This window comes from Anticarsia gemmatalis, chromosome 20, assembly GCF_050436995.1.
Source record: "Anticarsia gemmatalis isolate Benzon Research Colony breed Stoneville strain chromosome 20, ilAntGemm2 primary, whole genome shotgun sequence".
In the NCBI taxonomy this organism is placed as follows: Eukaryota; Metazoa; Arthropoda; class Insecta; order Lepidoptera; family Erebidae; genus Anticarsia; species Anticarsia gemmatalis.
The window spans coordinates 4,016,458-4,044,373 of record NC_134764.1 but is presented as its reverse complement, the minus strand read 5'-3'; the positions used below and the strand labels follow the sequence as shown (position 1 = coordinate 4,044,373).

The 27,916-nt window shown below is 34.5% G+C and overlaps 3 protein-coding genes across 5 annotated transcripts; 2 read left to right on the top strand and 1 right to left on the bottom strand.

The window, feature by feature from the left end:
• Nucleotides 1–86: 86 nt before the first annotated feature.
• LOC142981705 (apoptosis-inducing factor 3) lies at nt 87–11,531 on the top strand. Of its 3 annotated transcripts, none has more exons than XM_076127781.1 (4): nt 87–194; nt 366–486; nt 1,485–1,819; nt 9,275–11,531. In XM_076127781.1, the coding sequence occupies exons 2-4, from the start codon at nt 420–422 to the stop codon at nt 10,568–10,570; spliced, it is 1,698 nt and encodes a 565-aa protein (XP_075983896.1). In that variant the 5' UTR covers nt 87–194; nt 366–419; the 3' UTR covers nt 10,571–11,531. The 3 variants fall into 3 exon arrangements, with proteins under 3 accessions (XP_075983896.1, XP_075983895.1, XP_075983897.1); XM_076127780.1 differs by having other exon boundaries at nt 95–194; nt 400–486; XM_076127782.1 differs by lacking the exons at nt 87–194; nt 366–486 and adding an exon at nt 1,262–1,399.
• A 507-nt stretch (nt 11,532–12,038) lies between these two features.
• On the bottom strand, nt 12,039–12,771 carry LOC142981581 (uncharacterized). The gene is made up of 2 exons (XM_076127589.1): nt 12,483–12,771; nt 12,039–12,297 (listed from the first exon to the last, which is right to left on the bottom strand). The coding sequence occupies exons 1-2, from the start codon at nt 12,654–12,656 to the stop codon at nt 12,151–12,153; spliced, it is 321 nt and encodes a 106-aa protein (XP_075983704.1). The 5' UTR covers nt 12,657–12,771; the 3' UTR covers nt 12,039–12,150.
• Nucleotides 12,772–13,171: 400 nt separating this feature from the next.
• On the top strand, nt 13,172–27,837 carry SppL (signal peptide peptidase-like protein). The gene is made up of 10 exons (XM_076127482.1): nt 13,172–13,351; nt 17,102–17,247; nt 20,442–20,596; nt 22,640–22,759; nt 23,680–23,865; nt 24,123–24,285; nt 24,800–24,936; nt 25,243–25,358; nt 25,547–25,705; nt 25,797–27,837. Exons 2-10 carry the CDS (start codon nt 17,177–17,179, stop codon nt 25,872–25,874), a joined length of 1,185 nt encoding a protein of 394 aa, XP_075983597.1. The 5' UTR covers nt 13,172–13,351; nt 17,102–17,176; the 3' UTR covers nt 25,875–27,837.
• The last annotated feature ends 79 nt before the right edge of the window (nt 27,838–27,916 follow it).

Here is a 27,916-nt window from a genome sequence, read left to right as displayed (position 1 = left end):
TATAATCGATGGGTAGATACTCTACTAATCAATACTTATAAGCACTGAAGTCAGCTGGTATTTTATAGCGCTGTAAACATTGTTATGTCATTAGTGTCATTGTGAATTGAATTCCACCCGTAAAAAAACAATGGTAATATTTCTTCGCAAAAGCAGTGTGTTGGTCAGCAAGGTTGCTAGTCGTTTTGTTCAAGGTAAATCCTTTCACAGAGTTTTAAAATATGTAGGCAATTTTAATAAACCATTTATTTGCTTGGTTTTTTGTAACAGATAGCAATAGATGCTTATGGTTACATACAATTTAGTGATAGATAACGTTTATGTCAACTAGATAAAACATAATAATATTGCATTATTTGTTCAAGGAAATCAAGAATTGAATTTGTATTATTGTTGAAGGAACTTGGCTGTCCAGCAAAATGGGTAGTTCGAATTCAAGATCGTATACACCTAACAGTGGACAGTGCGGCGGCAATGGTGAAAACCGTAAGTATTTTAGTCTAAAACCTATCATTACCGTACGTAGTATTATAACGGATATAAAAAAAGGTTTTAATAACAAACCTGCTCTGAAAACTTGCTTTAGTTGTGCTTAAAAAATAAATTTCGGTTTAAAAATATTTAAGATTATTATTATTATATTTTGCAGTTTAATAGATAACAGAGGATTTTTTCATTATTAAGCATCTAAAAAATACTTTAATTAACAGTATTTATATGCCAATAATTGATTTACATAATTAATAAACATCAGTTGGTATGTTTTATTATTATGAATAGTGTAAAGAATATAAATACTACAAAATAAAGTATAATTTATACAATTCCTTTATAAAAAATGTATTTATTTTACTTAATGTTCGGAATTTACTGCTTTTTTAGTTCTAATAATATACAAAATATTTTTTTAATTATAACATATTTTAATAGCTTTCCTCAGAATAAGGACTGTGAAATTGGTACAGATTTGAATAATTTGAACAGCTGAGACACATAAATGCCCTATTAGTCAAAACACAAACCAGTTTATTACCAAATTCACACAGTAAGACTTAATCTTGTAGATATCCGGACATTTGTACAATAGTAGTAAAGAATGCCACCCAATTGTATGTTCACATTTATTACTTAAAACACTTATTATTGATACCGGTAATCTTAATAATATTGTGATTATAATCAGCAACAAAGTATTTTGATTAGTATAAGTATCTACCTCTTCAACAAAAAGTATTTATGGCTGTATAGATATGGCCTTCTTGTTAGTTGTTGTATAACTCTTTGCTCAGTAACATGAATTTATGATTATCATTGGTTACAGTGACAGAAATAATTTCGTAATTTTATTTTGCTTGAATATTCGAAGATATCAACATGGGTATAATACTGGAAAAAATGTGTAAATATATCCATTTGGTCAATAAATTAATAACAAATCATAGTTTATGTTAATAATTCTTTAAAATATTTATTGTCTCTAACAGGTGGTACTATATCTCGCATGGAGTCCACAAACAACTATGTAGAGTCAGTGGTGTGTAATGAAAATGAGCTTAAGGAGAATGAAATGAAAGTATTTGACATTGGGGAGGATGGCAGAGTTTTGGTTGTGAAACAAAAAGGCGAAATCAGCGCGATTGGTACCAAGTGCACGCATTATGGAGCCCCGCTAGCTACTGGTGCACTGGGCGACGGCAGAGTCCGTTGTCCGTGGCATGGAGCTTGCTTTAACATCAAAACTGGTGATATAGAAGACTTTCCTGGATTCGATTCACTGCCTTGTTATCAAGTCACTGTCTCAGAAAAAGGCGAAGTTAAGGTAAATTAATAATTTATTAATTTATTCTAATATCTATTTTATGAGCATTTAGAATGCAGAAACTTAAATATTATGTAAGTACCGAACTACCTATTTGGCGAGTCGGGACCCTAGTAGCGGGAAGTGTCACATCACACTGCGATAAGTAATGATATAGATTATGCCCATGGCACATTATGCACAGGGCTTAATCCAGTTGGGATTTTCTTCATACGGTGTTTTATAAGATTTATGTTTTCGCACTTACTAAGCCAACTCGCTTAGTCAACATAGATTTATGACGAGTCGTTGACTAATTTAAAAATGATGTCGTTCCCGTATGACGAGGTGTATGGAGACTAGTGAATGCAATCCCGATCTCGCGGGATCCCGATCTCGCGAGATCCCGTGTATTTTTTCGGGATCAATCCCGAAGCATAATATGGCGAGATCCCGTTCGGGATTGTCGGAGAGGGCATTTTCAGCAGCTGGGTACATTGCAATAGACTTAAGATGCCGATTAGAAGCTCGTACTATTGATACACTTTGTATTTTGAGAGGCTACTTTCAAAATGCCATGTGATTACTTTTTATTTTGATCTCCTGGAGCTACACCTACTTTTTTGATTATGTTCATGTTATTACACCTGTTAATTATGTTACGTTGTTAGTAATATTGAAAAATAAAGGCTTTTATTTTCTTTCAAATAATAATTTATTGCATTCACCACACTATCACACACATATTACATTAAACAAGCCGTTCGAATTGTATTATTTTTACTAACTAGACGGGATCCCGAAAATCTCGGGATCCCGCGGGATTGATATTTCTGATCGCGAGGGATCTCGAGTTGACGATCTCGAGTCGGGATTGCATTCCCTAATGGAGACGCAAGGGAAGTTTGTAAGAATCGTACCAAGTGGCGTATTTTGGTCACTGCCTACCCTTATGGGAAAACTATGTATGTATGTATGTCGACCCAGTTATTGCGTGATCTAAAAACACTTTTAATTATATTCCTATTGTATGACACATACGTGAGTGCGTCAACAAGTCAATTTAATTGAGTAACTCACCTCTATAACCATAATATTATTTTGTCTAATATGTATCAGTCGAATTTACCTTTACATGCGTGGGAATTTCTAAATCGTACCAAAATTCCGTGTCGACATCAGCCACCTGTTGAATACAAAGCGTATCTTGAGAGAGTATTAAACGCTGGAATGAACATTCAGCTTATCATTGAGGAATAGGGCCATAAAGGCGGTCGTAATAAGTCGAGCGGAGGTTGCAACGCCCGCTAAATGAAGGTCGTGATCGTATTTTACTCTAATAAACGACGTTTTACATTTTATTTAGTAAATAATAATAATACGGACCGAAACATAAATACTTAGATATAGAGCCCGTGTATTATTGAGCATTTTGGTGCTCCCATTGAAAACAGAAGGATACCTCGTTCGATGGGCAGGGGGCAGAAGGTGCTGTAATAGTCCCACTAAGCTTAACAATATATTTTTTCAATTTTTAACTTAAAAAAGCAAATTTGGAACTACTTTTTGTTCTGATTCAGATTGTTGTTATATTAAAAAAACCGTATGAACATATAATCCGTGCGCAAAAGTGGTGTAGACCGGCGGTGTAATTAAGGTGATGGCAATCAAATTAGTAAATTATTAAATAGATAGTGTTATATGTAATGGATAAGGTGTGATGATTCTTTGGAAATACCCACTTCTCATTATTTTCCTCAATTTTCAGTGCGATATCATAGTTACATACATAAAAATACAAGTGTTTTACTGCTTTGAGAGAATTTTAAATATCATATAATTTTCACGGCAATATTTTCCTATTTTGGCGTTTATAATGATTGATTACTGTTGAACTTATATCAGTAGTCAGAATGACAAACCCAGTTTTTTAGAGTTTGTCGTTCTGAAACAAACTTAATATTAATGTTACACACGTCAAGATTACATAGGATGATTTAGCAAAATATATTATGTACTTAGTCATCTTAGGCATCCGCACCGGCCCCCACTTTTTAGTTAGTTTTTGTGGAGAGATTTAACCTTAATAATGTAATTAATGCAAGCTAGTTTTAAACGCGATGAAAATTTAAAGCATTACAATTTTCTTTATTTGCCAGCAGTTATAAGATTTCAAACAAATAATTTTCCAGACTTGATTGCATTCGACTATATCTGCACTTTTTAGTGTACTTGCCGGTGTCTCCTTGGATTGCAGCTAGAGCCTACATTGCAATAGATCTTCTCAGTTCTATGAACCCTGTTATGCGGTTGACTTGCGCACTATTGATGTCTATCTTTGCAGATAGGCATAACAATTTGGCAGATATCGATATAAAATATCTTCAAAGATAGACATCTATCGGACCTGTAATTATAACATAATAACTACGTAATACTATGTCATTGAAACTTTATAAAGTTTAGGCCCTTTTAAGTCACTACAACCTACTGGTCGCTGTACCTGCCTAGTGTTATCCGTTTATGGAATCCTTCAATGTAATGTTTAACCCTCACTTCAAAAGAACAGGCTTTCAGATTGATTGATAAGTGGGTAGCATCATTTCATATAGATAGTGTAAATATAGGTAATCGTTAAGTATCATCACGTGATTATTTAGTAAATAAACAAGATATCAGAAGCGTGAAGTTGATAAGTAGGACGTGGACTTAATAAAACTCTTGCCAATAACTTTTTATTTAAAGAAATTCTTTAAGTGTATGAAATTCTCTGAATGAGTAATGAATGTTGATCTACCCATGATTCACAAAAAACGTTATCACAATTATTTGGGGACTATTATCGTTGATTTGATTACTTATCGGATATTATATCTTCGTAGTAATGACTCTAATAAAAGATAACGTATTTCAGAGTCTCGTATTTTATCTATTGACAGACTTTAATGGTCTGGCGGCACGTTAGACCTCTTTAAACAACTACCCGCATACCAAGGTATTGTTACTATAATGTGCATATCTTTGCATGAATGTCTTGAATTTTATTATTGCTTAAGTATAATAAAACAGTTCTCCATTCACAAAGAGGAAAATGGATGCCCATATTGCATACCTTCTCTAGGCTCTTTGTAAACGCAATAAAATTAATTAGGATAATGCATTTTTAACACTAAGTTACTATTGACAATGTGCGTGCATTTTGTACAATCAAGATCATTATTCTTGGTACGATAAGGCTGGAAAAAAGCAAAATTATGTTGTTATGTTGGTCAAGGATATCGTGCAAAGTACACTTCGGCTGTTTTTTACGAATTAACGTCAGCGACGCCTTACTTATGTTTCAAAATATAGGTGGCTTTAAGGAAAAAATTAAGGTAAAATGGTGGATTTATTATACCCAGACCTGTTCTGGCTACCCTTGTAAAAGTGAAAAGTGGTTATGTTCTTCCCTGGGAAAGTATTATTTATAGTGAATTTCAGACAAATAATAATCAGGCAGAGTAACTGTTGCATCTCTGAATTGGTTGGACTCGTAGGTAAATCTGTAAAAATCCTTCACTGTGCGGTGCAAACATTTGGAATTCTGACAACTGTTGATTTTATTTTGTTATTAAGCATTCGACTTGGACGACCGCCAATGAGCGTTGGTCCAAGCAATCGGATTCCGGATCTTACGCAAATCAAACCGCAGCGACATCGTGCAAGAAAAGCCATTCATATTCAGAGTCCGTTCCACGTCGACCTCATAAATGAGGGAGAAAAGGCGAAGCATACTAGAATGTCTACGAGCTTTTCATACAACGAAATATGCAATGTCATGTGTTTCCGCATGTTAAGTGATAAGATCTATACCCGTATAATTCGTTGAGTATGTCGATAACATTAGAACTGTCGGAACTAAAAGGCTGTAACTACGAGGGTCGATCCAAAAGTAATGATAATCGGCTACTTGTAGTCGTCGCAAATATACAAAAAACATTTTTTTGGCTTCCTTATAGATCCACTACCTCGGGGTAAAAAAATCATATCAATAGACCAAGTAATTTGGTAAATACATTCACTTGAATAGGAGCTGTCGCAGAGAAAACATCAAAATGTAAAAAAACGTCATTAGAGCAATCAGTCAATGCCCTCCACTGAAAAAAAAATCCACTAAAGGAGTACATTGCGACTTGTTGCTGTCATCGGGAGACCTTGTTTTTCTTTTTCCCATAGTTACACGTTGCAGAAAAGAGTTCTAGATTAGAAGAACTTCAATTGAAGATGAACATCGCAAAAAAACGCCTTCCACCGACTTTACTGAAGATAACGTCAAAAAAGTTCGAGATATTGTGTTAGCAGATCAAGGAATGACCATCAAATATGTAGCTAAGATTATAGGCATCTCATATGGTAGCATTTTAAGGGTCTTCTCTAACAAGTTCCTCATGAAAAACGTTTCCGCGCCTCAGGAACCGAAAATGTTAAAAGGCGAACGAAAGCGAAAACGTGTCGACATTTCGAGGGTGGATCTTGGAAAGTTCCAAACAGATCAAGGACTTTTTTTATCACGTTATTTGACAATAGACTAGTCAAAAACCCACCATTTTGATCCCAAAACCAAACAACTATCCATGACTTCGAAAAGAGCCTTCTCACCAACAAAGGAGAAATTCAAGGTTTCAAGGTCGATGTTTGATTCCCACGTGTTTTTTTCAAAACACTGAAAGAATCACTTCAGTAAAATAATTGAAAAAGAGAGCTATTATAATAGGCTTTTATTAAAAATACCAAATACGAAGATTACAGTAAGCTATCATGAAAAAAAAACAAAGGAAAGTGTGAGCTGGAATGCTGTTTCACCAAGACCAGCTCTGGCTCACAAGGTCGCAGTTGCGGTGGCTGCCATTCAAGAAAGGGCTTTCGGATTGCTCGAATACCCATCCTATTTGCTAGATCCATCTCTTAGGTAATCTTATCAATTGCAATTTTTAAAAAAACACTTCATAGGCAAAAAATTTGGCGACAATCGCGAAGTGACTAGTGATTTTAGGGCATTTTGGGAGAGTTTTGCAAGATAAGGTATTTCTATGGGAAAATTGGGATTAAAAAAGAGATCAATTGGTTTTATTCACTTGTTATGAGACTATGTAAAAAATGAAATCATTTTTTTCACTGTAATCATCGTGTATCACCTCGGTTATCATTACTTTTGGATCAACCCTCGTAATAACAACCTTGGTTCGTATTTTATTACAAAATTAGTGTGCATGACTCAAGCTTTTTGCGTCTTATGTGTCATTATGTAATATACCAACTTATAGATATTCCTACTTAATCCTTTGTATTTATTCTAGTGCTGTAATAATCACCGGGCGACGGAGTAATATGCAAACCTTTAACGATGAAAGTTGATTAAATGTGAGCACAGGAAATTGTTAGTGAATTTATTTTTAGAAATGCATAATGTGTGTATAATATAATATACCAGTAATTAGGTTCAGGTACAGTCATCAGAGAACCTGCAAAAATACAAACTTGATTGTGTGACTGAGTAACAACACGACGTGTGAGTAATACGATTACCTCATTTATTTTCCTAAGGTTAGCGCAAGCGAGGTATTTTTATCAGCTTATGAATGTTTGGAACGCATAGCCTATACTTAGTTTATTCAAAAGAACAAGGTAATGTAAACAAACTATTCTTAACAATCAATGCAATCTGTACTTTCCTACCTAGATACTAAATACTTACCTAGGTAGTTAAATAAGATTTTTTAAAGACATCGGTTTTTAATTATATATCGACTTGCGTATTTTAAAATCAGATGTTAATGTTAATCTTATGTAAGTTAAGTTTAGCCCGATTTCACTTACTTAAATGTAGATTCAAAACTGCGCCTTTCACGTGAGCTCTACACTGAAACTATTTTATCTCGACTAAATTATTTAACTTAATTACCTTATTAATTACCCACACTTACACTTACTTAAATCTATTTTGCATTAAATTCATGGTTCTTTCTAACATAACTACTTTAAAACTTTACTATGAATGAAATAGTCGATATCACTCACTATAGAACTCGTTATTAACGATTATCTATGTAAGTGTCTGTCTCTATAAAATAGAATAAATAATTGAATTTTCTCTAGTGCCATAGATTAGATAATAATAGATACTTACCTATTGATCGCTCCTGGATGAGATGATTATCATAAACTAGCTGACCAGCCGCAACTTCGCTTGCGTCACATAAGCGAGAATGGGTCATAATTATTATCCCCGCTTTGAAACAGTTTTCGTTGCTACTCCGCGCCTAATGTTTGAAGCGTAATGTTATAATAAGTATAGCCTTCCTCAGTAAACAGGCTATCCAATAATAAAATATTTTTTCAATTCGTACCAGCACGTCCTGAGATTAGCGCGTTCAAGCAAACAAACTCTACAATTTTATAATATTAGTATAGATTAAGTACTTAACATCAATAAGCAGTTTTGGTATTTCGGCGTAGTTTAGTTATTCAAGTAAGTAATTTGCCAATCTATTTGCCTGGACAAATCCCTAAATACTGTGTATCGATGTAAGATACGATGTATCCGAGTGTAGCAAAAAACATGCAACTTTCCGCTGCACAAGTCATAGTCACGGATAATATTACCGTGTCATAGTTCTATAAACAACATTTTGTTTATTTACTTTCGCCACCCGCACTCCTCCAGTCAATTTATTGGACAATAAGCAGGTTCTACTTATAAGCTACTAACGATGTTCCTATTGCAACCTCTATTCGAAATACTCGTAAACGTGCCGTGGGATTTCTTATGTTGATATGATGTACGTTATGTATGTCTGTGGTGAGCAATTTTTGTATACTTACATAGGTAATTATCTACATACCACAAGTACCACCATCGATTTCGGCCTCTATACCTTATCAAATTGTTTTAATTAAATGTTAATTAGGTTCCTATCTGTTACTAAGATTTTAAAATTTTAAAATGAGTTACGTTTTGCGCCTACGCCTAAGTTTGTTAAAGGCATGCGATCAACTTGTGATCTTGACTTGATCTAAGAAGTAGCTGACCTTGATTCACCTTGACCACCTCAATGAAATAGTTTAATGCCGATAGCCACAGCTGCCGCGAGTATTACTTATGTATCGCCGACAGCGACAATGACTCAATATTAAACGCGAAACTGTCGTTTAGTTTTATAGACTGAACAGCAACTGTAATAAATATGAAAAAAGCAATTTCATAAAGCTGTATTCTGGTTTTATTCAATTAGGTAGGTACTTTAGTGTCTGTGAGTATCTACTCTATGTAGGCAATCCTCGATTTCCATTCGATATTAGTTTTGGCCGTAACTAGAAATTCACCTCTCTCGAGATGCGCTTTTTATATGATGATCGGGGTTTCCGTCTATCGCACCTACCCTACTTCTTGGTTTTTAAGAATTTACATACTTAAACCTTTTTTTTCTTGCATTCCAGGTAAGAGCAAAGATCAGCGATCTAAAATCAAATAAGCGCATCAAGGATGTAAACATAGCAGGCGCTTGTGATGGTTCTGTCGTAGTCATCGTGGGTGGAGGGCCGTCTGGTGCCACATGCGCCGAAACACTGCGCAGTGAAGGATTCAAAGGACGTATTACTCTGGTGGCCAAAGAAAACTATCTGCCTTATGATAGAATTAAAGTATCAAAAATTGGCACCGTTACCGACATTGAAAAACTTCAAGCCAGGACGCAGCAGTACTATCAAGATTCCAACATTGAAGTACTAAAAGGCGTTGAAGCCTCAAAAGTTGACACGAATGAGAAAATTGTTACGTTGAGTGATGGAAACAAACTTCGTTACAGTGCACTTTACGTTGCGACTGGATCCAGCCCTCGAGTACCCGATATTCCGGGAATAAACCTCAAAAATATATTTACAGTGAGAAACTTTGATGATTCTGTTAACATTCTGAACTCATTAGGATCAAATAAGGACAAGAATGTCGTTGTCCTCGGCCTAAGCTTCATTGGATTGGAAATTGCATCCTCCTGTAACGATAAAGCAAAATCTATGACAGTCGTCGGAAAGGATACTGCACCACTAGGTTTAATATTTGGCAATCAAATAGGTCAAAGTTTACAAAAACTTTTTGAAGATAAAGGAGTAAAGTTCCAGTTTAAAACCACAATAACCAAATGCAACGGTGATAATGGTGCGATCCAATCGGTGGAGCTAGAGAACGGGACCACACTTCCTGCCGATATACTGATATTGGGCGTGGGAGCCACATTCAACACCAACTTCTTGAAAGATACCGGAATTCAACTGGAACCAAACGGTGCGGTTTCGGTGGATGATAAACTGGAAACAAATGTAAAACATGTGTACGCTGGCGGCGATATCGCTTGTGCTCCAGTATTCGCCATGAATAATAAACCCATGAGCATAGGGCATATAGGACTGGCTCAATACCACGGTCGCGTGGCTGCTTTGAATATATTGAAAAAAGAAACGCCGGTGAAGACTGTACCATTCTTCTGGACTATGCTTTTCGGCAAATCCATACGTTATGCAGGCTGCGGCAAACCGGCAAGTACTCAGGTAGAAGGAGACGTAGATGCTCTGAAATTCGTTATTTTCTTCTTTGATGAGAGCGACAAGGTTATTGCAGTAGCGTCATGTATGAGAGATCCAGTTGTGGCACAGTTCGCAGAATATACTCATCAAGGCAAAACTTTGCATAAACGAGACCTGAAAGATGATCCATTTGCATGGACGAAGATTAATTAAGTTAAGAATATTACATAATAATATGAATGTTTATAATCACATTTATTGCCGGTGTGCTAAAACACCACGTACAACAGCCCAGTATTATGTATGTAAACCACTAAGAAAACTTAATCTGTGTTATTTTTTCAGGTGATTTTGATAGTGTTTGTCACAAAAAAATATTGTTCATAATAAGAAAGCGTAAATAAAACCTTGGTTGCATTTATTATATCACAATATTTTCTCTTTAATTTACAATTGTTCTCTCAGTGATAGCTGTCTCTTAAGGTCTTCAATTGTTGATATAATATTGTTGTGGCCTTAGAATATATTTTCTGAAGTAATGTGATTAACAATTTTAGATATTACATTATGTAAAGTAAATAGTGTTTAGGCGATTTATATTTTCAAGCATTTTCTTTGCTTCATATATTATTATGTGTATGTTTTATAAAAGTAAAATGCATATCTGATGTTAGTGGGGCTATTCAGTACTTACTACGTATTATTGTTTATAGTCTAGTATTTAAGATATATTATATTATGTTTTTTAATTTATTATCTGCTTATGCCGCTAGAGTATGATACCACAACACAAATATTATATATTTATTACTTAATGGTACAGATAAGACATTTGTAACATGATGGATTTGGCTGGCTGTTAGTTATTCAAAGTTGCTAAGTATTATTAAAAGGCCTGTTAGATAAATCTACAAGCCCCAACTCTATTTATGAAATGATATAGGTACCTACTTTACAAATAAATACTTACCATATGTTATTACGATGTGCAAAGCACAGCATAATATTAGTACTATGCATTTATGACAATGTATATTTATTCATATAGTCACATGTTATGGTTTTACTCCAATTTAAATACCTAAATGTTAGTATCTGTGGGAAACAAATTGATGGGATCTATGATTGTTGCCTTTTAATATACATGTATATTTGAATAAAATTTATTTATGAATTTTGTTTTTCATTTCTTTATATATTCACTTGTGTTTATCCAATGCAGGTAATACTAAATCATCTGCATTTCTTCATATATCTCTCTCTTATAATAAAGAATAGATTCGTACACAGGAACACTTCACACTCACACACATTCTACATACATGTATGTGTTGCTATGAGTCTGCTCGCTGCTGTATGTGTATGTTGATTGGAGGCAACAATTGTTACAATGCCAGTTATTATCATCACATTGGGTAATACAAATTAGAGGAATAGAATTATGATTAACTTCTTTTACTTTGCTATGCTGGTCAGAACAAGCCTACATAAGCATTAGCTGGTGACATTATTCCTTGTATCACCTTCTGTACCATACAAGTACCATAATAATATAAGAAACATGCATTGTGATAGGTCTTTGGCATTCTTGTGGCTGACTCCACAACTAGAGCAGAATATTGTTTACAAGAACTTAATTAAATATTTATTCAGAAAATTGAGTTTGGAAGAAAACCAAAAATTTTGTGGAAATAAGGTTTTTATTCTATAACAACATATTTATGGATAATTATACCTAGTATCTAGTAACATAATAATTTATTTACTACTTTTGTGAACTACCAAGACACAAATTAATCCCAAGACTCTTTAACACGGAGATGCCCTAACCGTTCGTACAATGTTACATCTTGCTTGAACAGTCTTCTTGATTTGTTTAACAGTTCCTCTTTCTTCATTTCTGGTTTCCCAAGTGCTTTAGCGTGTCCTGAACTTTCAGCCTGGATAGGTAAAAAATGATACAATTAGTTCTTAGAGTAATAAAACATTAATAAATAATAATTACGTTACGATATAATCACACGATCACAAGCACATCTACCATTCAACTGTAACACAGGTACCTATTACAACTACAGATTTAAATGTGTTAAATTGTAATTATTAATTATAATCCTGTACTCACTTCTGTAAGGTAGGGGAAGCGTAAATAAAACATATTTTGTTCTTCTATGGCAAAGTCTTCTTTGAGCTTACGAAGATCTTTGAGTTCCACTTTTCTTACTAACCTATCCTTTCCCCTAAACAAATGCCCATTTGGCAAACGGTTGCGTCGAAACAGAATAAGTGTTAATTTCATAGCTGAGTAGGTTAACTGACGATAACGAATAGAATAATAAAAAGTTTAGTATTTATATTTTTGTCCGACTGATACTATCAGAGGTTATCCATAAAGTTAAATGTTGAAATGTCATTGTCAATCTGACTCATTGACATTATATTTTGACAACATTCTATACACACACTTACATTCCATTTTCCAAAATAGTCTGTCAGAAAGTTCACAGGTGTTTCTAGTCACCTACCATATGTACCTCCTAAATTAACATTTTAATTACTGCTGGGTAGGCATTTGGATAATATATTAAAGTTATAAAGATATTATAGAGCACCATTGCTTGTCGATTGATAGGTACCATATTTCACGTGTTAATGCTTTCTGATTAAACTTAATAGAAAATTATGCTATGAAAGTTCTGATTTTAAATAATTAACTTTACTACAAACAGTTCTATTCTATAATACCTAGCATTTTTATGGCGTACATGTATAGACAACAACTAAATTCTGCATTCTCTTCACTCTCCTCTACTGTAGTCTATGACAGAATGGCTGTCGATCGAGCGTAGGGGTGTCGTATTGTCGTAAATAAATTGTGTGAAAATCAATTAATTTCTAATGTAAGCTAACTGTTGATAGGTATAAGTTTATTAAATAAGCATGGGATCACGGGGCTGACATCTGTGCCTTTTTTTGGAGCAGCCTCCACAATCGGTAAGTAGTATTTGTGTCTAATTATTTAAGCTTTCGTAGATATTTGTATTTAGAGAGCTTCCCGTTAATTATCATTTATATGATAATGATTCAAACAGTATGTTTGTATAAATGTATCCTATATCACCTGAGGTTGATCTAAATTTATAGCTCATTCTTGACTGTACAATGAGACTCATTTCATTTCGGTACCCTTTCACTTTATTGTGTACATTATTTTCGTGCTCTACTTATTTCTGAACTCGCTTCTTTTATTATATTTCCCCTGTTCAAAAAAGTAACTGTTTTAATATCAGCAAGTAATTACCGTTTGTTGTTTCTAATCTTTATTTTTATTTGTGTTATGTTTGATTTATGAATACAAGATCATTGTATGTGACCTAAATATGTTGATAGTGAGGAGGATCTTTGGTCAACAACAACAAATTGCAGTTTTATAGTTGTTAAAAAAATACTGTTGCCTGGTTAATAATGTGATATTATGATTATTATCAGAAACTTGACCCATATAGGTATTTTTACTGGATACCTGGTTTTTTTTACTAGATTCAAATGTTTCTTTTGACTCAGAGTATAATAGTTTAAGTGTTGTTACTGTGCTTGTTAATACTTTGTATTGAACAAGAAAATACTTTCAGAAATATTAAAACAAAACAGCTGTTTAGGTAATAAATTAAGAAAATAAATATGTATAATACAAACAATGCCTACTAATCACTACTTATATCATTTTATTACAGAACTTTCATAGACTAAACAAATAGTTTTCAATCATCACTCAGTCTACTAAGATGTAAACACATAATGACAGTTTGGAATGTATTTTTAACATCAAGTTGTATAACATAAACATAGAAGTTCAAGAGTCATGGTAAACTTTGCTCTAGACTGATTGTGTTACATAAATAACAACTGATATCTCAACAACTGTTTTAACTGCTAATGTCCTTTAACCATAAACAAACATTGAATGTATATAAGGCTGTATTTTTGTGTTTTTAATTCTGTAAAACCAGTTACATTGACTTATGTCTCAAATATTTTAAATATTATTTTCTCAACATATTAAAAGGATAAATTCAGTGAGAATTTTAGAAAATTTTATAGATTATCATAGTCTTATATGCTAGCTATTTGAATATAATTAGTAATTAATACCAAGTGATGTCACTGATGCCATTGTATTTAATTTTAATTTAATGTATCAATTTTGTTATGGGGATTTATAGTATTAACTAGCTGACCCTCGCAACTTCGCTTGCGTCACATAAGAGAGAATGGGTAAATTTTTCCCCGTTTTTGTAACTTTCTTTACTGCTGCTCTGCTCCTATTGGTCGTAGCGTGATGATATATAGCCTATAGCCTTCCTCGATAAATGGGCTATCTAACACTGAAGGAATTTTTCAAATCGGACCAGTAGTTCCTGAGATTAGCGCGTTCAAACAAACAAACAATCAAACAAACAAACAAACTCTTCAGCTTTATAATATTAGTATAGATATGATGACATTTTGTTATGAACTTATTTTTTTTATAATTATCTCAGTATAGGTTGCAATTAACTTATTTAGGCATTGAATCTAGTTGAAAAGGAAATTTATTGATATTGTGTTTGACTAGTAAAATATAATTAAATAAAAATAGTTACATGACACTTGCCTACAAAGTATTAAGAATAATAAACATCACAATAGCAACTTAAATAAATATTATTTAATAAAAATTTGTTTATTCAGAACTTATTTGTTTTATACAACTTAAGATTGTCAAGTTCAATGAAATATAAATTGTTATTTATTATGTAATGAATTAAGTAATCGATAAGAATATGATACTTTTGCATCTCCAGTATCTCTTTAGGAACTTCTGTATTTACTTCTTGATAATGGAAAATGCTATACTTGCTACTAGTTACTTTGAAGCACCTTATGTAATTTTAGCAAACAAAACAATCTGATAAGAGTACTATTTACTATTAATCTATTCATTTGCTGAAAGTTTATTCTCTGATGAGTATCATTATGAGTATTGAGGACTGAAACTGTCTGTTGAAGTTTGATGTTATTTGAATAATATGATATTTCTAGTAAGAAAATAGTCAGAATTGGATTGTTGCATGTTTCATTCTTAAGCAGCAAATTTGTTGGTTAAAGTAGTATAATGTCCTGATACAGGTATTTCACTTTTTTTCACTTGATAGAGCTATTATCATTATTAATATTTGATAAATTTGATAAAACATTGTTGGTTCTGTATATCCAGTTAGATGGAAGTTGCATTACAGTTATTGCGTCTACATATAAAAAATTGGCAGTAAAAGTGATAAAAAGTATGTGTCTTCCTTACTAAATTGAGAGAATGTCTGCAATTCTTTGTTATGCTCCTGTAACTTTCAAGCCACACAACTGTATTGCAGATGTGTGCACTTGGTTTAAAGTTAGTGCATTAGTCCACTCATTATTGCTCTGTTATTGCGGGGTATTGCCCCTTTGGTAATCCTTAATCACATCTATTTACATTCCTTCAGAGTTCGGACTGTGTGCAGTATGCTTATAAGCTTGCAGTTTTGTACCCACCATGGTGTACTTTGCCTAGTTTTAATTTTAACCTGTTTCAGTCTGAACAGCTTTGATGCAAATAGTCATATCATTATGGTGGTCCTAAAACAAAAACTTGTGATAGTGATAAAAAAAAGATGCCATTAAAAAATCCGCGAAAAACTAATCGTTTCCTTTACGTCCTTTTTTTTCATGCTGTTTATTTTCTCAATTTTGACAATGTGAAAAAAATATGTTGTTTATATTTATCGTAGCAATCATAGAGATAAAAACAGAATATGGGTCCCGTATTACAAAAATAAATGTTAGCCTGTAAACTAAAGATTGTGGTCAATTATTATGATCATCAAATCATAAATGTAAATATGCATAAAAACATTTCCTTGACTTTGCAAATATTATATTGAATATGATTTCCTCATACATCGTGAACTATGGAATAGACATACAAAATAAGATAATTATTTGCATAGTTTTTTTTGTACAATGTTCGATTTATTCATAAGATTCACGTTTTTTAAATAAATAAAGTCACAAATTAGTTTGTTTCTAAGGATAACACAAAATTCATTTTGTTTGGGAAGTTTCTTGAACTCTTTTCATTTTGTGTATTTATTCTTAGTCTGACTTTGTGCGGCAGCGGTAAATGTAAACCATGTGCGCAGGCGCAGGGTATCAGGTTTGAATCTAGTGTCAATTCATAGTCTTTTTGCTTTTGCGCAAAACCCAATTCAAGTAGAATAACATAATATATAGTCATAAATATTACTTATGATATTTTCGTAGCAGGACAATCGTCCCACAATGTTCGAACGTGTTATTATTTTAGAAACGGAGATCACGTTCTTCTGTCTTGTTATGAGATAAATTGCATATTGTTGTTGTACAGATCAAAATTTGAGTCGCAGTTTTAATAACTGCTGCTGCCATTTAGACAAGCCTATCTTCTTTGTATATAGAAACTTCTTACAAATTTATACAACACAGATCGTTATGTAAAATCGATGCGATTGTACAAAAAATGCCATTCCGTCATGAACTGTTATAATGTGAGCTAGTGATATATCATGATTCGTGTTAATTATTCAGTAGATTAAAACAGTTATGTTGTATACAATATTTGGTTTCATGTATTTTATGTGCGAGTTTTATTGTGTTATGAAGTTTATATGATAATTTGTATTGTTATAGAGCCCCAGACGTGATCGTAGAGCGTAAGTGCTACCACCATATCATTGCAATCCTTTGATCTGAGTGGTACTGAAGATGGCACAGGTCGGAGCTAACATGGAATACCAGGAGTACAAGTGGGCGTACTCAATCATGGACTCCTCCAAGTAATATATACCTCATTTTACTAACTACACCTAATTTCTCCTTTTACCATCGGTGACGGCTATATCTTACACAAGTGTCCATAATACAAACACATTATCCCCTGAGTTTAGGTACTCATAGACGGCTGTAAGATTTTAAAAAAACATTTTTGGTGTTATAGGTATGTAACAAATTTCGAGTTTGATTCTTACCTGACTATTTAATTGACGTATTAAATTCGTTAACTTAGCGATGTGAATGTGGCATTGAGATGGTTACTCTTTTGCTAACCACATGAATAATACATTCGCTACTTGAAAACCAAATTCACTTGCATTGCGTTGCGACTTAATATTTATTGCCAGTATTTAAGCAATGCTCCAATAATAGCTTCTTAATGGGAATGTGTCATACGATCGGTGTACAAAGATAATAAGTTGGTTTACATTTCGCTTGAGTTAAGACCAGCTACATTTTATTCCGCTATTTAGTCTCTAGCCATCTTATGTTTTTCTGAGCTAACAAACTGGGTAACATAATATTTCATTCAAGGTTAATTACTTTCTAGGAAGTGTTGAGATAAACTCAGTTCACGGTCACTTTCTAAGCAGTATTTTTAGTCTAAGGCAAACCTATGACAGCCCTAGTTGCGTGCTATATTACGCGGCCGGTAGAAGCACCACGCGATGTGCAGTCGCTAACTTGAAGTCCCTGGATTTGTTGCAATTACTCTTTGTACAAGCATTTGTAATGAAAGTATCGCTGCATGTAAGATCAATGACAACTCAGTTGCGTAACGTTTTCTTTTATGCGAACCGTAGTCGTTCAAGTAAAAACCTATTGTGCAGACCTTTATTGTTTAACTTTTTTTAACGCCAGTCAACGGACAGCTACAGACTGCCGTGTTAACATAGAGATTCTGATATCTGTTCGTGTTTTAATTACTTATGTTTCTTGCTAAACTATTTATTCGACCAGTGATAGTTAAGTATAAGAAGCAACAAATAAAAAAAAATATGATAAAGTAATGTAAAGAAAGTCCCTTGTTTTGTTTATTACGGTTAAAGTGCTGACAAACACGTGAGAAAGGAAATGCCAGATTTCACCGAAAACTTGTTTTTAATGATCAATATAGAAATGTCACACGAAGGAAGTACAGTAACCTAAATGACTTGAGATCGAATGGTTTCAACATCCGTACATAAGTGTTACGTTATATGAGATAATTGATACAAAACTAGGGAATCCTAAATATAGCTCCTCACATCCTGAGTGATGTAGAGTGCATGTTGTTAATTAGAGGGTCCTGGTATAACGTTTCATTAGGGAGATGCCCCGCGATGGAAAGCGCTTCATTTAATTAGACGCGGGTCGATAGGTCACTTGGTGGTTTCTCCGAGACATTGTCTGTCATTGTTCATTGTTGTTTTTATTGTATTTGTGTACTTTAATATGCCGTCGGAGTTTGATTAACCAAAGTTGATTGTACTATAGCGATAGCGGTTATAATTTTATCGTCGTGTTAGGTTTACGTTTAGCTTTTATTTCGAAAATTCTATTGAGTAGCATTTTGATTGATGCATTGAGTGTGAATAACGCTGTTACTTAAGGTTACTGATTCAGTCATTGCACTATTTATTTTTATTCTTATTACCTACTATTAATAGCTGTAGTGGCCAAGTTCCATACATATTTACAAGTCGCCCTACGACAGATATAAACTGAAATATTAAAATAGTTCTACACAAGTAGCTGTGTTGCTTGAAATTTAAATGGCAGCTGTATGTATTTAAAACATGCCCTTCGATGGCATCTGGCTTTAAATATATAATACTATAACAACTAATTTGCCTATTATACAATAGACTACACCTGTACCAATTGTTAGTCGATAATATCAATTATACAACCGCATTGACATTGCGACCTTAAAAAATGTATTTTTTATATAAAGGTCGCTTGCAAATAAAGACTGAAGAAACTTGAACACATTGCTGAACTTGCGTTTGAATGTCAATCGGTATTAAACTGGAACACACACATATTATTATCCATAATCATAATACTATGACGTCATATGTGATTATGTTCTTTTTTAGTTCCCTCCCTATGTTTGACCTTTTAAACAAGACATATGATGCTATTTTTTTTAAAAGAAAACTGTCCATGTAATCTTACCGATTCAATCTGGGAAAGAAAATCGAAATCCACTTGGAACTAGCAGATCCAGGGGAGAATAGGGATACCAATCTCTGAAAATCAAGTTAAAGTAGTGCTTAAATACGAATCATCAAAACAGTCGTAGGTACGTTATAAATACATAGTTTAAAAGTCCAACAACTCGGTAATAACAGTCAATCTATACTAATATTATAAAGCTGAAGAGTTTGTTTGTTTGTTTGAACGCGCTAATCTCAGGAACTACTGGTCCGATTCGAAAAATTCTTTCAGTGTTAGATAGACCATTTATCCAGGAAGGCTATAGGCTATATATCATCACGCTACGACCAATGGGAGCAGAGTAACAGTAAAAAATGTTACCAAAACGGGGAAAATGATGACCTATTCTCTCTGTGACGCAAGCGAAGTTGCGCGGGTCAGCTAGTAAAAACATAATATGAACCGTATATTTATAAAACTGAATAAAAATCGATGTTGCCTGCAATTACATCTATGTCGTTATTGTGCTACTGATAAAATACATTTTATGTATAATATAAATACTATCTGCGAACATGATCTACCGTTATACTTCACAATGAATGACGAACCAAATGGCGTGGCGGAACACTATGACTTCCGTGTCGTTGCGGGTTTGATTCCCGTACATTGCCTTACAACTGTTTGTTTGACTGTACATTTATCTTTATCAAATTGTTTTTTACTCGGTGACGTTTGTTGAAATCACCTCCATGTTATACAAATCGTATAGTTGTTTTTTTAATGTCAAAGTGGTTTAAGATTCGACATAGTTTCTGTTTAGTGTAAAGCTAACAACTTGACCAAGGTTAAAGACACGATGTTACTTCCTTTACAGTTCGTAGCTCTATCCGATTTCTCTCTTTTTACTAATATACTACTATTAATTTATAATATCACCTGAATACTGCTGTGAACATTGAATTTATGAGTTTATTTTTCTAGTGTGCTAAAAAAATAGAGTCATATTTGTGTAAATAGGACATTATTTAATGCAATGTTATTGTTATTGCAGGGTATCAGCATGTTTGATATCGATGCTACTGATTGTGTACGGGAGCTTCCGATCTCTGAACATGGAACGTGAAGCGAGAGAGCGAGCCGAGAGGGAGAGAGAGGCGTCACTGTTGGGCGGGAAACCGACCACCACCACCAGCTCCTCTAATAATAGTGAGTTGATAACAATTACATTCAACCATTACAACCATTTCTACTTTATCAAGTTTACCATTGTCTTTATGCAGCGATGTCTGCTATACAAGCAGATGCTCTATAAATTTTAATTTGACCTCTACAAATAGGTAGATGCTTCATCAATTTTAATTTGATCTCAAATTACTTAACAAACAATAGCTACTAAAAGTCAAATCCCTTTTATTATAATCGATGATAGAAAAATATGTTCAATAGCCATCAATAAACATAAGAAATGGGAACAACGTGAGTTTTATGATCCAATATTCATAAAGAATTCAGACGGTACCCATAACGTAACATCGCTTCCTATTGTAAATTTTATGATGACACAATGAGTGAATACAGACTACATACTCAACATAAATGTGTTGATATTGTATGCCGTTGAAGGAATTTGTAATGTTCGCGTGTTTTTTTATATCGCTTAGAAACTATATGTTTGATTTATAGTTTACTAGCTGACCCGCGCAACTTCGCTTGCGTCCAATAAGAGAGAATGGGTGAAATTTTTCCCCGTTTTTGTAACATTAATTACTGGTACTCTGCTCCTTTTGGTCGTAGCGTGATGATATATGTCTCGGCTATCAAACTACCTCCATACCAAATTTCATGCAAATTGGTTCAGTAGTTTAAGCGTGATTGAGTAGCAGACAGACAGAGTTACTTTCGCATTTATAATATTAGTATGGATATGAACTATATTAATTAAACTCGAACATGTTATCTTTACTATACAGGTTAGATTAGGTCAGTTAGGTTTATTGCTGTTGTAATACATTTCCTGAAGAAAAAGAAATTGATAAGTAACTCGAACACGTAGGAGGAAATGAACATCCTAGAGATCTAGATATTTATATTCACATCGGTTGAAAATAGATTTTACATCACCTACCTTTATAATAATACTAGCTTAACTGCGCAACTTCGCTTGCGTCACATTAGAGAGAATTTTTTCCCCATTTCTGTAAAATTTTTAACTGGTACTCTGCTCCTATTAGTCGTAGCGTGATGATATCGGCTATCTAACACTGAAATAATTTTTCAAATCGGACCATTTGTTCCTGAGATTAGCGCGTTCAAACAAACAAATAAACTCTTCAGCTTTATAATATTAGTATAGATGTTGTTCAAACACACGTGGTCTATCAACCTACAGTGTATTTTCATAATATTATGGTTTAAGTGATATGGAAAAGTAACGCGTTAATCATGTCAGTCAATATTTACGATACACACAATATGTGACAGTGTGCACGATCACCTAATAGGGCAGTCCTAGATACACATATTTATGTACCTTGGCGCCGATATGTCGCTCAATCTTTGCACGTTTCATAACAACGATAACGATTACTACTTTACTTGGAAATTGGAACACTTCATGTTTTTATTGATCCGATTACGAAAGATGATATACGACAAAGTTCATTATGATTGTTCATTCACATCTTGAATTGTGAAGGAAGTATTCTAAGGAATATTCACACACCTGTACGAGTTAACAATATACTTAAGCGTAGTAAATAATGTGTATAATGTTATGATTTGTCATAAACTCTAAATATTGTTTAAGAGTAAACTAGATTTAGATTGACTGCCTCAGTGGCGCAATGGTTTAGGTCGCCACGCCAATGCCATTGCGTCGGGAGGCCGTGGGTTCGATTCCCACACGGAGCAATTATTTGTGCGGTCCATAAATAATTGTTTCGGGTCTGGTCGTGCTTTGTGTCCGTTGTTTGTATGTTTGTAAAAGTCCCCGCGACACAAGAGCAATTCTTAATGCGGGAGCTGTCTAGTTTTTTTTTTTTAAATAGGCACCTGAATCTTCTTGAATACTATATCAGTATAAAAGATGCTATATGGTCAACTTTTGAACAACTTTACAGTAACAGTTATCGAGTATATAAAAACGAACTATAGTTGTTTCTACAGATATTCTGATCATAAATTTGCTACCCGTCTGTTTACTGAACTATTAAACAACTGTTTAATGTACGTGTGATGTGTTTGTTTCAGACGTCCAGACGTTGAACACGATGCAGGCGCTGTGTTTCCCTCTCGGCTCGTCGGTGGCTCTACTTATCATGTTCTTCTTCTTCGACTCTATGCAGACCCTCGTCGCTATATGTACTGCCAGTGAGTTCTCTGAATATATCTTACTTTAGTAGAGTTGCGGTTTCTGAGGTACATTTAGCGGTAGTTTAACTATTTAAACTGTTATTCTTAAACGCTATTGAATAGATAAACGCCGCTAAATCTACCCCAGAAACCGGGCGTTAATGGTTCATCCTGGCTTACCTAATTGATACATACTTAGGCAATAGATTGAGGTAGATAAATAGCGCTACTTGCTACGATACAAAATACTTTGTATAGTCGTATGATTCGGTTGATAAACTTGATATTTTCAGTGGGTAAAATAAATGCTTATTTGAACCACGATATCTTAAAATGCTTAACCTATTTTAAGCGATTTCGATTATTGAATTATTACTGCAATAAACAATTGTGTGGTCTGTTATCAGTTTCAAATTAACCGCTTCACGGTATATTGATAGTGTTGTAAACGATATCGTATCAATTCGTTCAGTGCCGATTGACCGGATCCGAAATGGCATCTTAACAGGAAAACATTTTATGGTTATTTTGAAAACTTCGTTTATTCATAAATATGAGTTCTATGACAATATTTATATAAAGTTCCGAATTCTCTGACTTGTCAGGATTCGGTCACTCATTTCCTGTACCCCGTTTGACCATCGTACTGTTGGGCAAAGGCCTTTCACCAGTGCTATACCGTTCGAGGCCCGTGGCAAATTCATTGGATGGGCCCCTTAACTCCAATATAAAAAACTTAAATGTATGATAAATAAAAAATTGGGAGTAGGGATTTTCCTCTGATCGGGGCCCCTTCCGGTTGGGGGCCCGTGGCATTTTGCCGACTTGCCACCCTGTAGATACGCCACTGTCTTTCACTAATATTCTTCCGAATAATTGAGTTAGGTAGATGACACTGCGGTGGTATACGATATGAGTCTTTGTGTGTGGTGTTGCAGTAATAGCGTGCGCGGCGCTGGCGTTCCTGCTGACGCCGCTGTGCCAGTACGTGGCGGGCTCGGCCGGCGTGGCGGCGCGCGCGCCCGTGTGCGGCCGCTACTCCGCGCCCGAGCTGGCCGCCGGCATGCTGGCCGCCGCCATCGTGGCCGTCTGGGTGCTCACCGGACACTGGCTGCTCATGGACGGTAATGCACTAAATATACCGATTTATTCACTCCCCATAGTCAAGGATTTGATTTGCCCCAAAACTTGGGGTAACAAAAATACTGCGCGATTTCAAAATGACTAAACTTTTCCTAAAAATAGTTTCAAATATAGTTGAAAATATTACAATATCGTACAAGATTTGAAAATATCAAAACTTCCATAAACTCTAATACCCTGAAACTCTAATCATAGTAGGAGTTCATTAGTGTCATAACCACGTATGTTATAATTCCAGCGATGGGCATGGGTCTGTGCGTGACGTTCATCGCTCTGATCCGGCTGCCGTCGCTGAAGGTGTCCACGCTGCTGCTCACGGGCCTGCTGCTCTACGACGTGTTCTGGGTGTTTTTCTCTTCCTACATCTTCACTACCAACGTCATGGTCAAAGTTGCCACAAGGTGCATACCTCAATATTATTTCACTCAAGCTCAGTTCTAGTGAAGGAGACTGCTGAGTAGACATCTCAGGTTAAAATGCGACACAGACTTAAAAGCTCTTCTTAAAGTTTTTATGATTGATTCAGTGACTGTCTTGAGCATGAAAGCCAATGAACTGCTTTAAATTAACACCAATTGATTGATTGATTGATGTATTATGCACCTGTTAGTTATATTGTGGACTCACTTGGCCACTATAATGAATTTTATATTCTGAAACTTCGCGATTGCGCATGCAATCATCCAAAAAGTACGAAATATCCGTTTAAATAAAAAGCGATATCCTATTCCTTCTGTTTGAAACATTCCTGTTGTTTGAAACGGATGTGGAATATTTGCATTTAATAAAGTTAACGAAGCGAAAATTATTAGGTATTACGACAGAGCAGCTAAAATATGTTGTAAATATAATTTCACAAAATGATTAAAAAATTAACAGAATATTAGGTAGTAACAATATTAAATTTTATTCTAGACCGGCTGAAAACCCGATGAACGTGGTAGCTCGGCGGTTGCAGCTCGGAGGAGCCATGCGGGACGCGCCCAAGCTCTCACTACCCGCCAAACTCGTGTTCCCCTCCATGCATCACCAGGGACACTTCTCTATGCTCGGTACGTACTCATAACCTATTGCCACTAAGGAGGTTCGTGTTTGTGGTTGTATCAGCATCAGTTACATTACGCGGTAGTGTATAAAATACACAGTTTATGCCTACTTTTTTGCACGAAGGTCAGAAAAGAAGACAACCAAACTCCTCGCGACTATTGAGAATATTTATAATAACGTGCCTCTCGCGGTACTTCATACAGCCGCTCACGATAAGTCGAGGTTATTGAACTATTGGTATTTTAGTATCAGCTTTCAATGGTTCTATTGTAACTATATGTTATGTAATGTTTGAATAATTTATGTTGTAGGTCTGGGCGACATCGTAATGCCGGGACTACTGCTGTGCTTCGTGCTCCGTTACGATGCTTACAAAAAGGCAACTCTAGTGTGTCAAATGGGACAGGTGCCCGGCCCTAGATCTATGGTGAGTATATTTACAACATGACTACAACATTTTTCAAACAATGGATACTAAGAAACAGCTATATGTAGATTTCACTAATGTTTGTCTTCGGAGTGAATTGATCCCACGGCAACTCTTGTAAGAACGTTAGATCAAAAAACATATGTTTTTAGCGTAGACAAGAATATTACAGTTGTACATTTGTGCAGGGTTCCCGGCTGACATACTTCCACTGCTCGCTGCTCGGCTACTTCCTGGGGTTGTTGACGGCGACAGTGTCGGCGGAAGTGTTTAAAGCAGCTCAACCAGCCCTCCTGTACCTCGTACCCTTCACGCTGCTACCATTGCTCACTATGGCCTATGTTAAAGTGAGTACACTTCAAATCATTTTATTCTGTAACTTGTTTGCCAATGGAAAAAGGGTGCACTAAACTATAACTTGGCATGATTTGTCCACAGGGAGATCTCAGAAGGATGTGGAGCGAACCGTTCATAGCACCGCCCAACGGCAAGGCGGGCGCCGACTTCGACGTGTGACTGCGTGCGCGCGCGAACGATGTGTTCTCTGCCTAGCGGGCTCGCCCGCACGCCCGCACCCTGTACAGTTAGATACCTGTCCATTCTAACTTTCTGTACTACCATCGACATTACTTCGACCGCCTGACACTTTACTTTATTCGAATATAAATGTAGCTATTTTATAGAATAAATACTGTTGCGTATTATCTTAAGTACAATGTCGAATGCGAGAAGCTTGTGACGTGCTCTATTGTATGCAAAGTAATTTAACAAGAAAATTTCGCACACTGCGAGTAGTGTTGATGGATAGTATACACATAGATGTCTTCTTTTCCCCTGTTTTCGGAACTAACCGTGATTTAGATAAAATATTTAGTATTATTTCCTTTGAAGATATGTGAAGAGCAGGAGTTGCACTATACATGTTTGCTACGTAACTAACTGTACACGCACCATTGGGCCACTCGTGCGTTTGTGTTTATTATTATATTATAAAGACATAAGTTGTACTTGTTTAGATTAGTTGATACGCTTTTGTTTCGTTAAGATTTAATGTTAGGTCAGAAAGTTACAGCACAGGGTAACTTGATGTGGATGAGTTAAACTGTACGCTAAGGATGTATTAGGACCAGTGCGCGAGGTGACCAGTGTTCACAATACACATGTCGAACGTAAATACTGTGACAATTATCAAATTGGTATTATCTAAATACTCAGTCGTCATATTTGATCATTTTCTACCATTTTTTTATTTTCATATTTCATACTGCGTTAAAGTAAAGCCTTTTTAGATTTATACTAACTGTGATTTGAGTAATGGCAAAGCAATGCAATACACGCCGTATTTTCAGTTACATTTTATAAAATATTGTAGATATTTGAGACATGATTGGGCAGAAGTCAGATTTCAATTCAAAACCAGTTTATTTGGTACAGTATTCAAGACTTTTTTTACTTTACTTTTTAGTGTTTTTTTACGTTATATTTTCCATGAGCTGCATGAACAGTATATAGGTGTGTTATCATGCCTAGTAGTTTTGAGTTAGTTGTGATCTTTTTACGAATCTCATTTTCATTTTATACGTAATCATTTTGTATTTGTCTACAGACTCAGATCTAAACAATCAAATGATAATTTTGGGACCTAATCAATCACAATGTTTTTATTATATATTATTATGGTCATCATTTGTTTCAATGATCAAACTTTGTTGTCACTGCCTTAGACTGATGTTTTCAATGAAGATTTTTTCTATATGTTGAATGGAGTATTATAGACAAATGTTAGACTAAATATTAGAGTATAAGCTACTAACTATTGTTGTTATTATTATAACAACTGTATTGTTGTTGTAAATTATTTGATTGAATTTAATAAAAGATGTTAAGACAGTACATCGTAAGAGGTATACTTGGTATGTGTGATTTAATTTTTATAACAATTTATAACATTTTAATTTTGGATTTATTTTAATAGATTTATCTTGTACTATGTGGTTATTACTGATAAGTTAAATGGTGTGCGAGCTAAATATGAACTATTAACATGGAGCAGTATTCTGACAAAAGTGATGTTATATAATAATTGAGGCTTAATTTTATAAAAAGTAATAACAAATGACAGTGTCACCTTATGAATTTGCTATTAGTTCGATTTTGGATTCTGTTGCTTTGTGTTCTCAATGTAAAGTGTAACCAACCAATAGTTTTGGTGTATTTTATAGATATTTATATAAATAGTAACTGAAGTTTTCTCATTGATGTACATAAATAAATAAAATTAATATTAAGATTGATGTTCCATTATTTGCATCACTGTTTCATCTCATCATTGATCTTGAGACTATTAATGTAAATATTTGATGCCCACACAATTCATTACCTGCCAAAATTTGGAAAATGGCATTTAATATTTTTATATGTATCTGTGGAAGTATGTCATATTGCTATAAATACTTAATAAAAATATTAGATGGATTTACTTCTGCATTTTACTTGTGTACTATTTCATAGTTTCAGATGGTTAGTATTGGTTGCATGTTGCAATGTTGCATCAATAA

Coding starts and splice junctions, on each gene's coding strand:
- LOC142981705 (XM_076127780.1), top strand. CDS start 131: ATGGTAATATTTCTTCGCAAAAGCAGTGTGTTGGTCAGCAAGGTTGCT. Junction 195..399: donor TGCTAGTCGTTTTGTTCAAG/GTAAATCCTTTC, acceptor TTATTGTTGAAG/GAACTTGGCTGTCCAGCAAA. Junction 1,820..9,274: donor CAGAAAAAGGCGAAGTTAAG/GTAAATTAATAA, acceptor CTTGCATTCCAG/GTAAGAGCAAAGATCAGCGA.
- LOC142981581 (XM_076127589.1), bottom strand. CDS start 12,656: ATGAAATTAACACTTATTCTGTTTCGACGCAACCGTTTGCCAAATGGG. Junction 12,298..12,482: donor GCTTCCCCTACCTTACAGAA/GTGAGTACAGGA, acceptor TTACCTATCCAG/GCTGAAAGTTCAGGACACGC.
- SppL (XM_076127482.1), top strand. CDS start 17,177: ATGGCACAGGTCGGAGCTAACATGGAATACCAGGAGTACAAGTGGGCG. Junction 22,760..23,679: donor CGTCGCTATATGTACTGCCA/GTGAGTTCTCTG, acceptor GTGGTGTTGCAG/TAATAGCGTGCGCGGCGCTG. Junction 24,937..25,242: donor GGGACACTTCTCTATGCTCG/GTACGTACTCAT, acceptor TTTATGTTGTAG/GTCTGGGCGACATCGTAATG.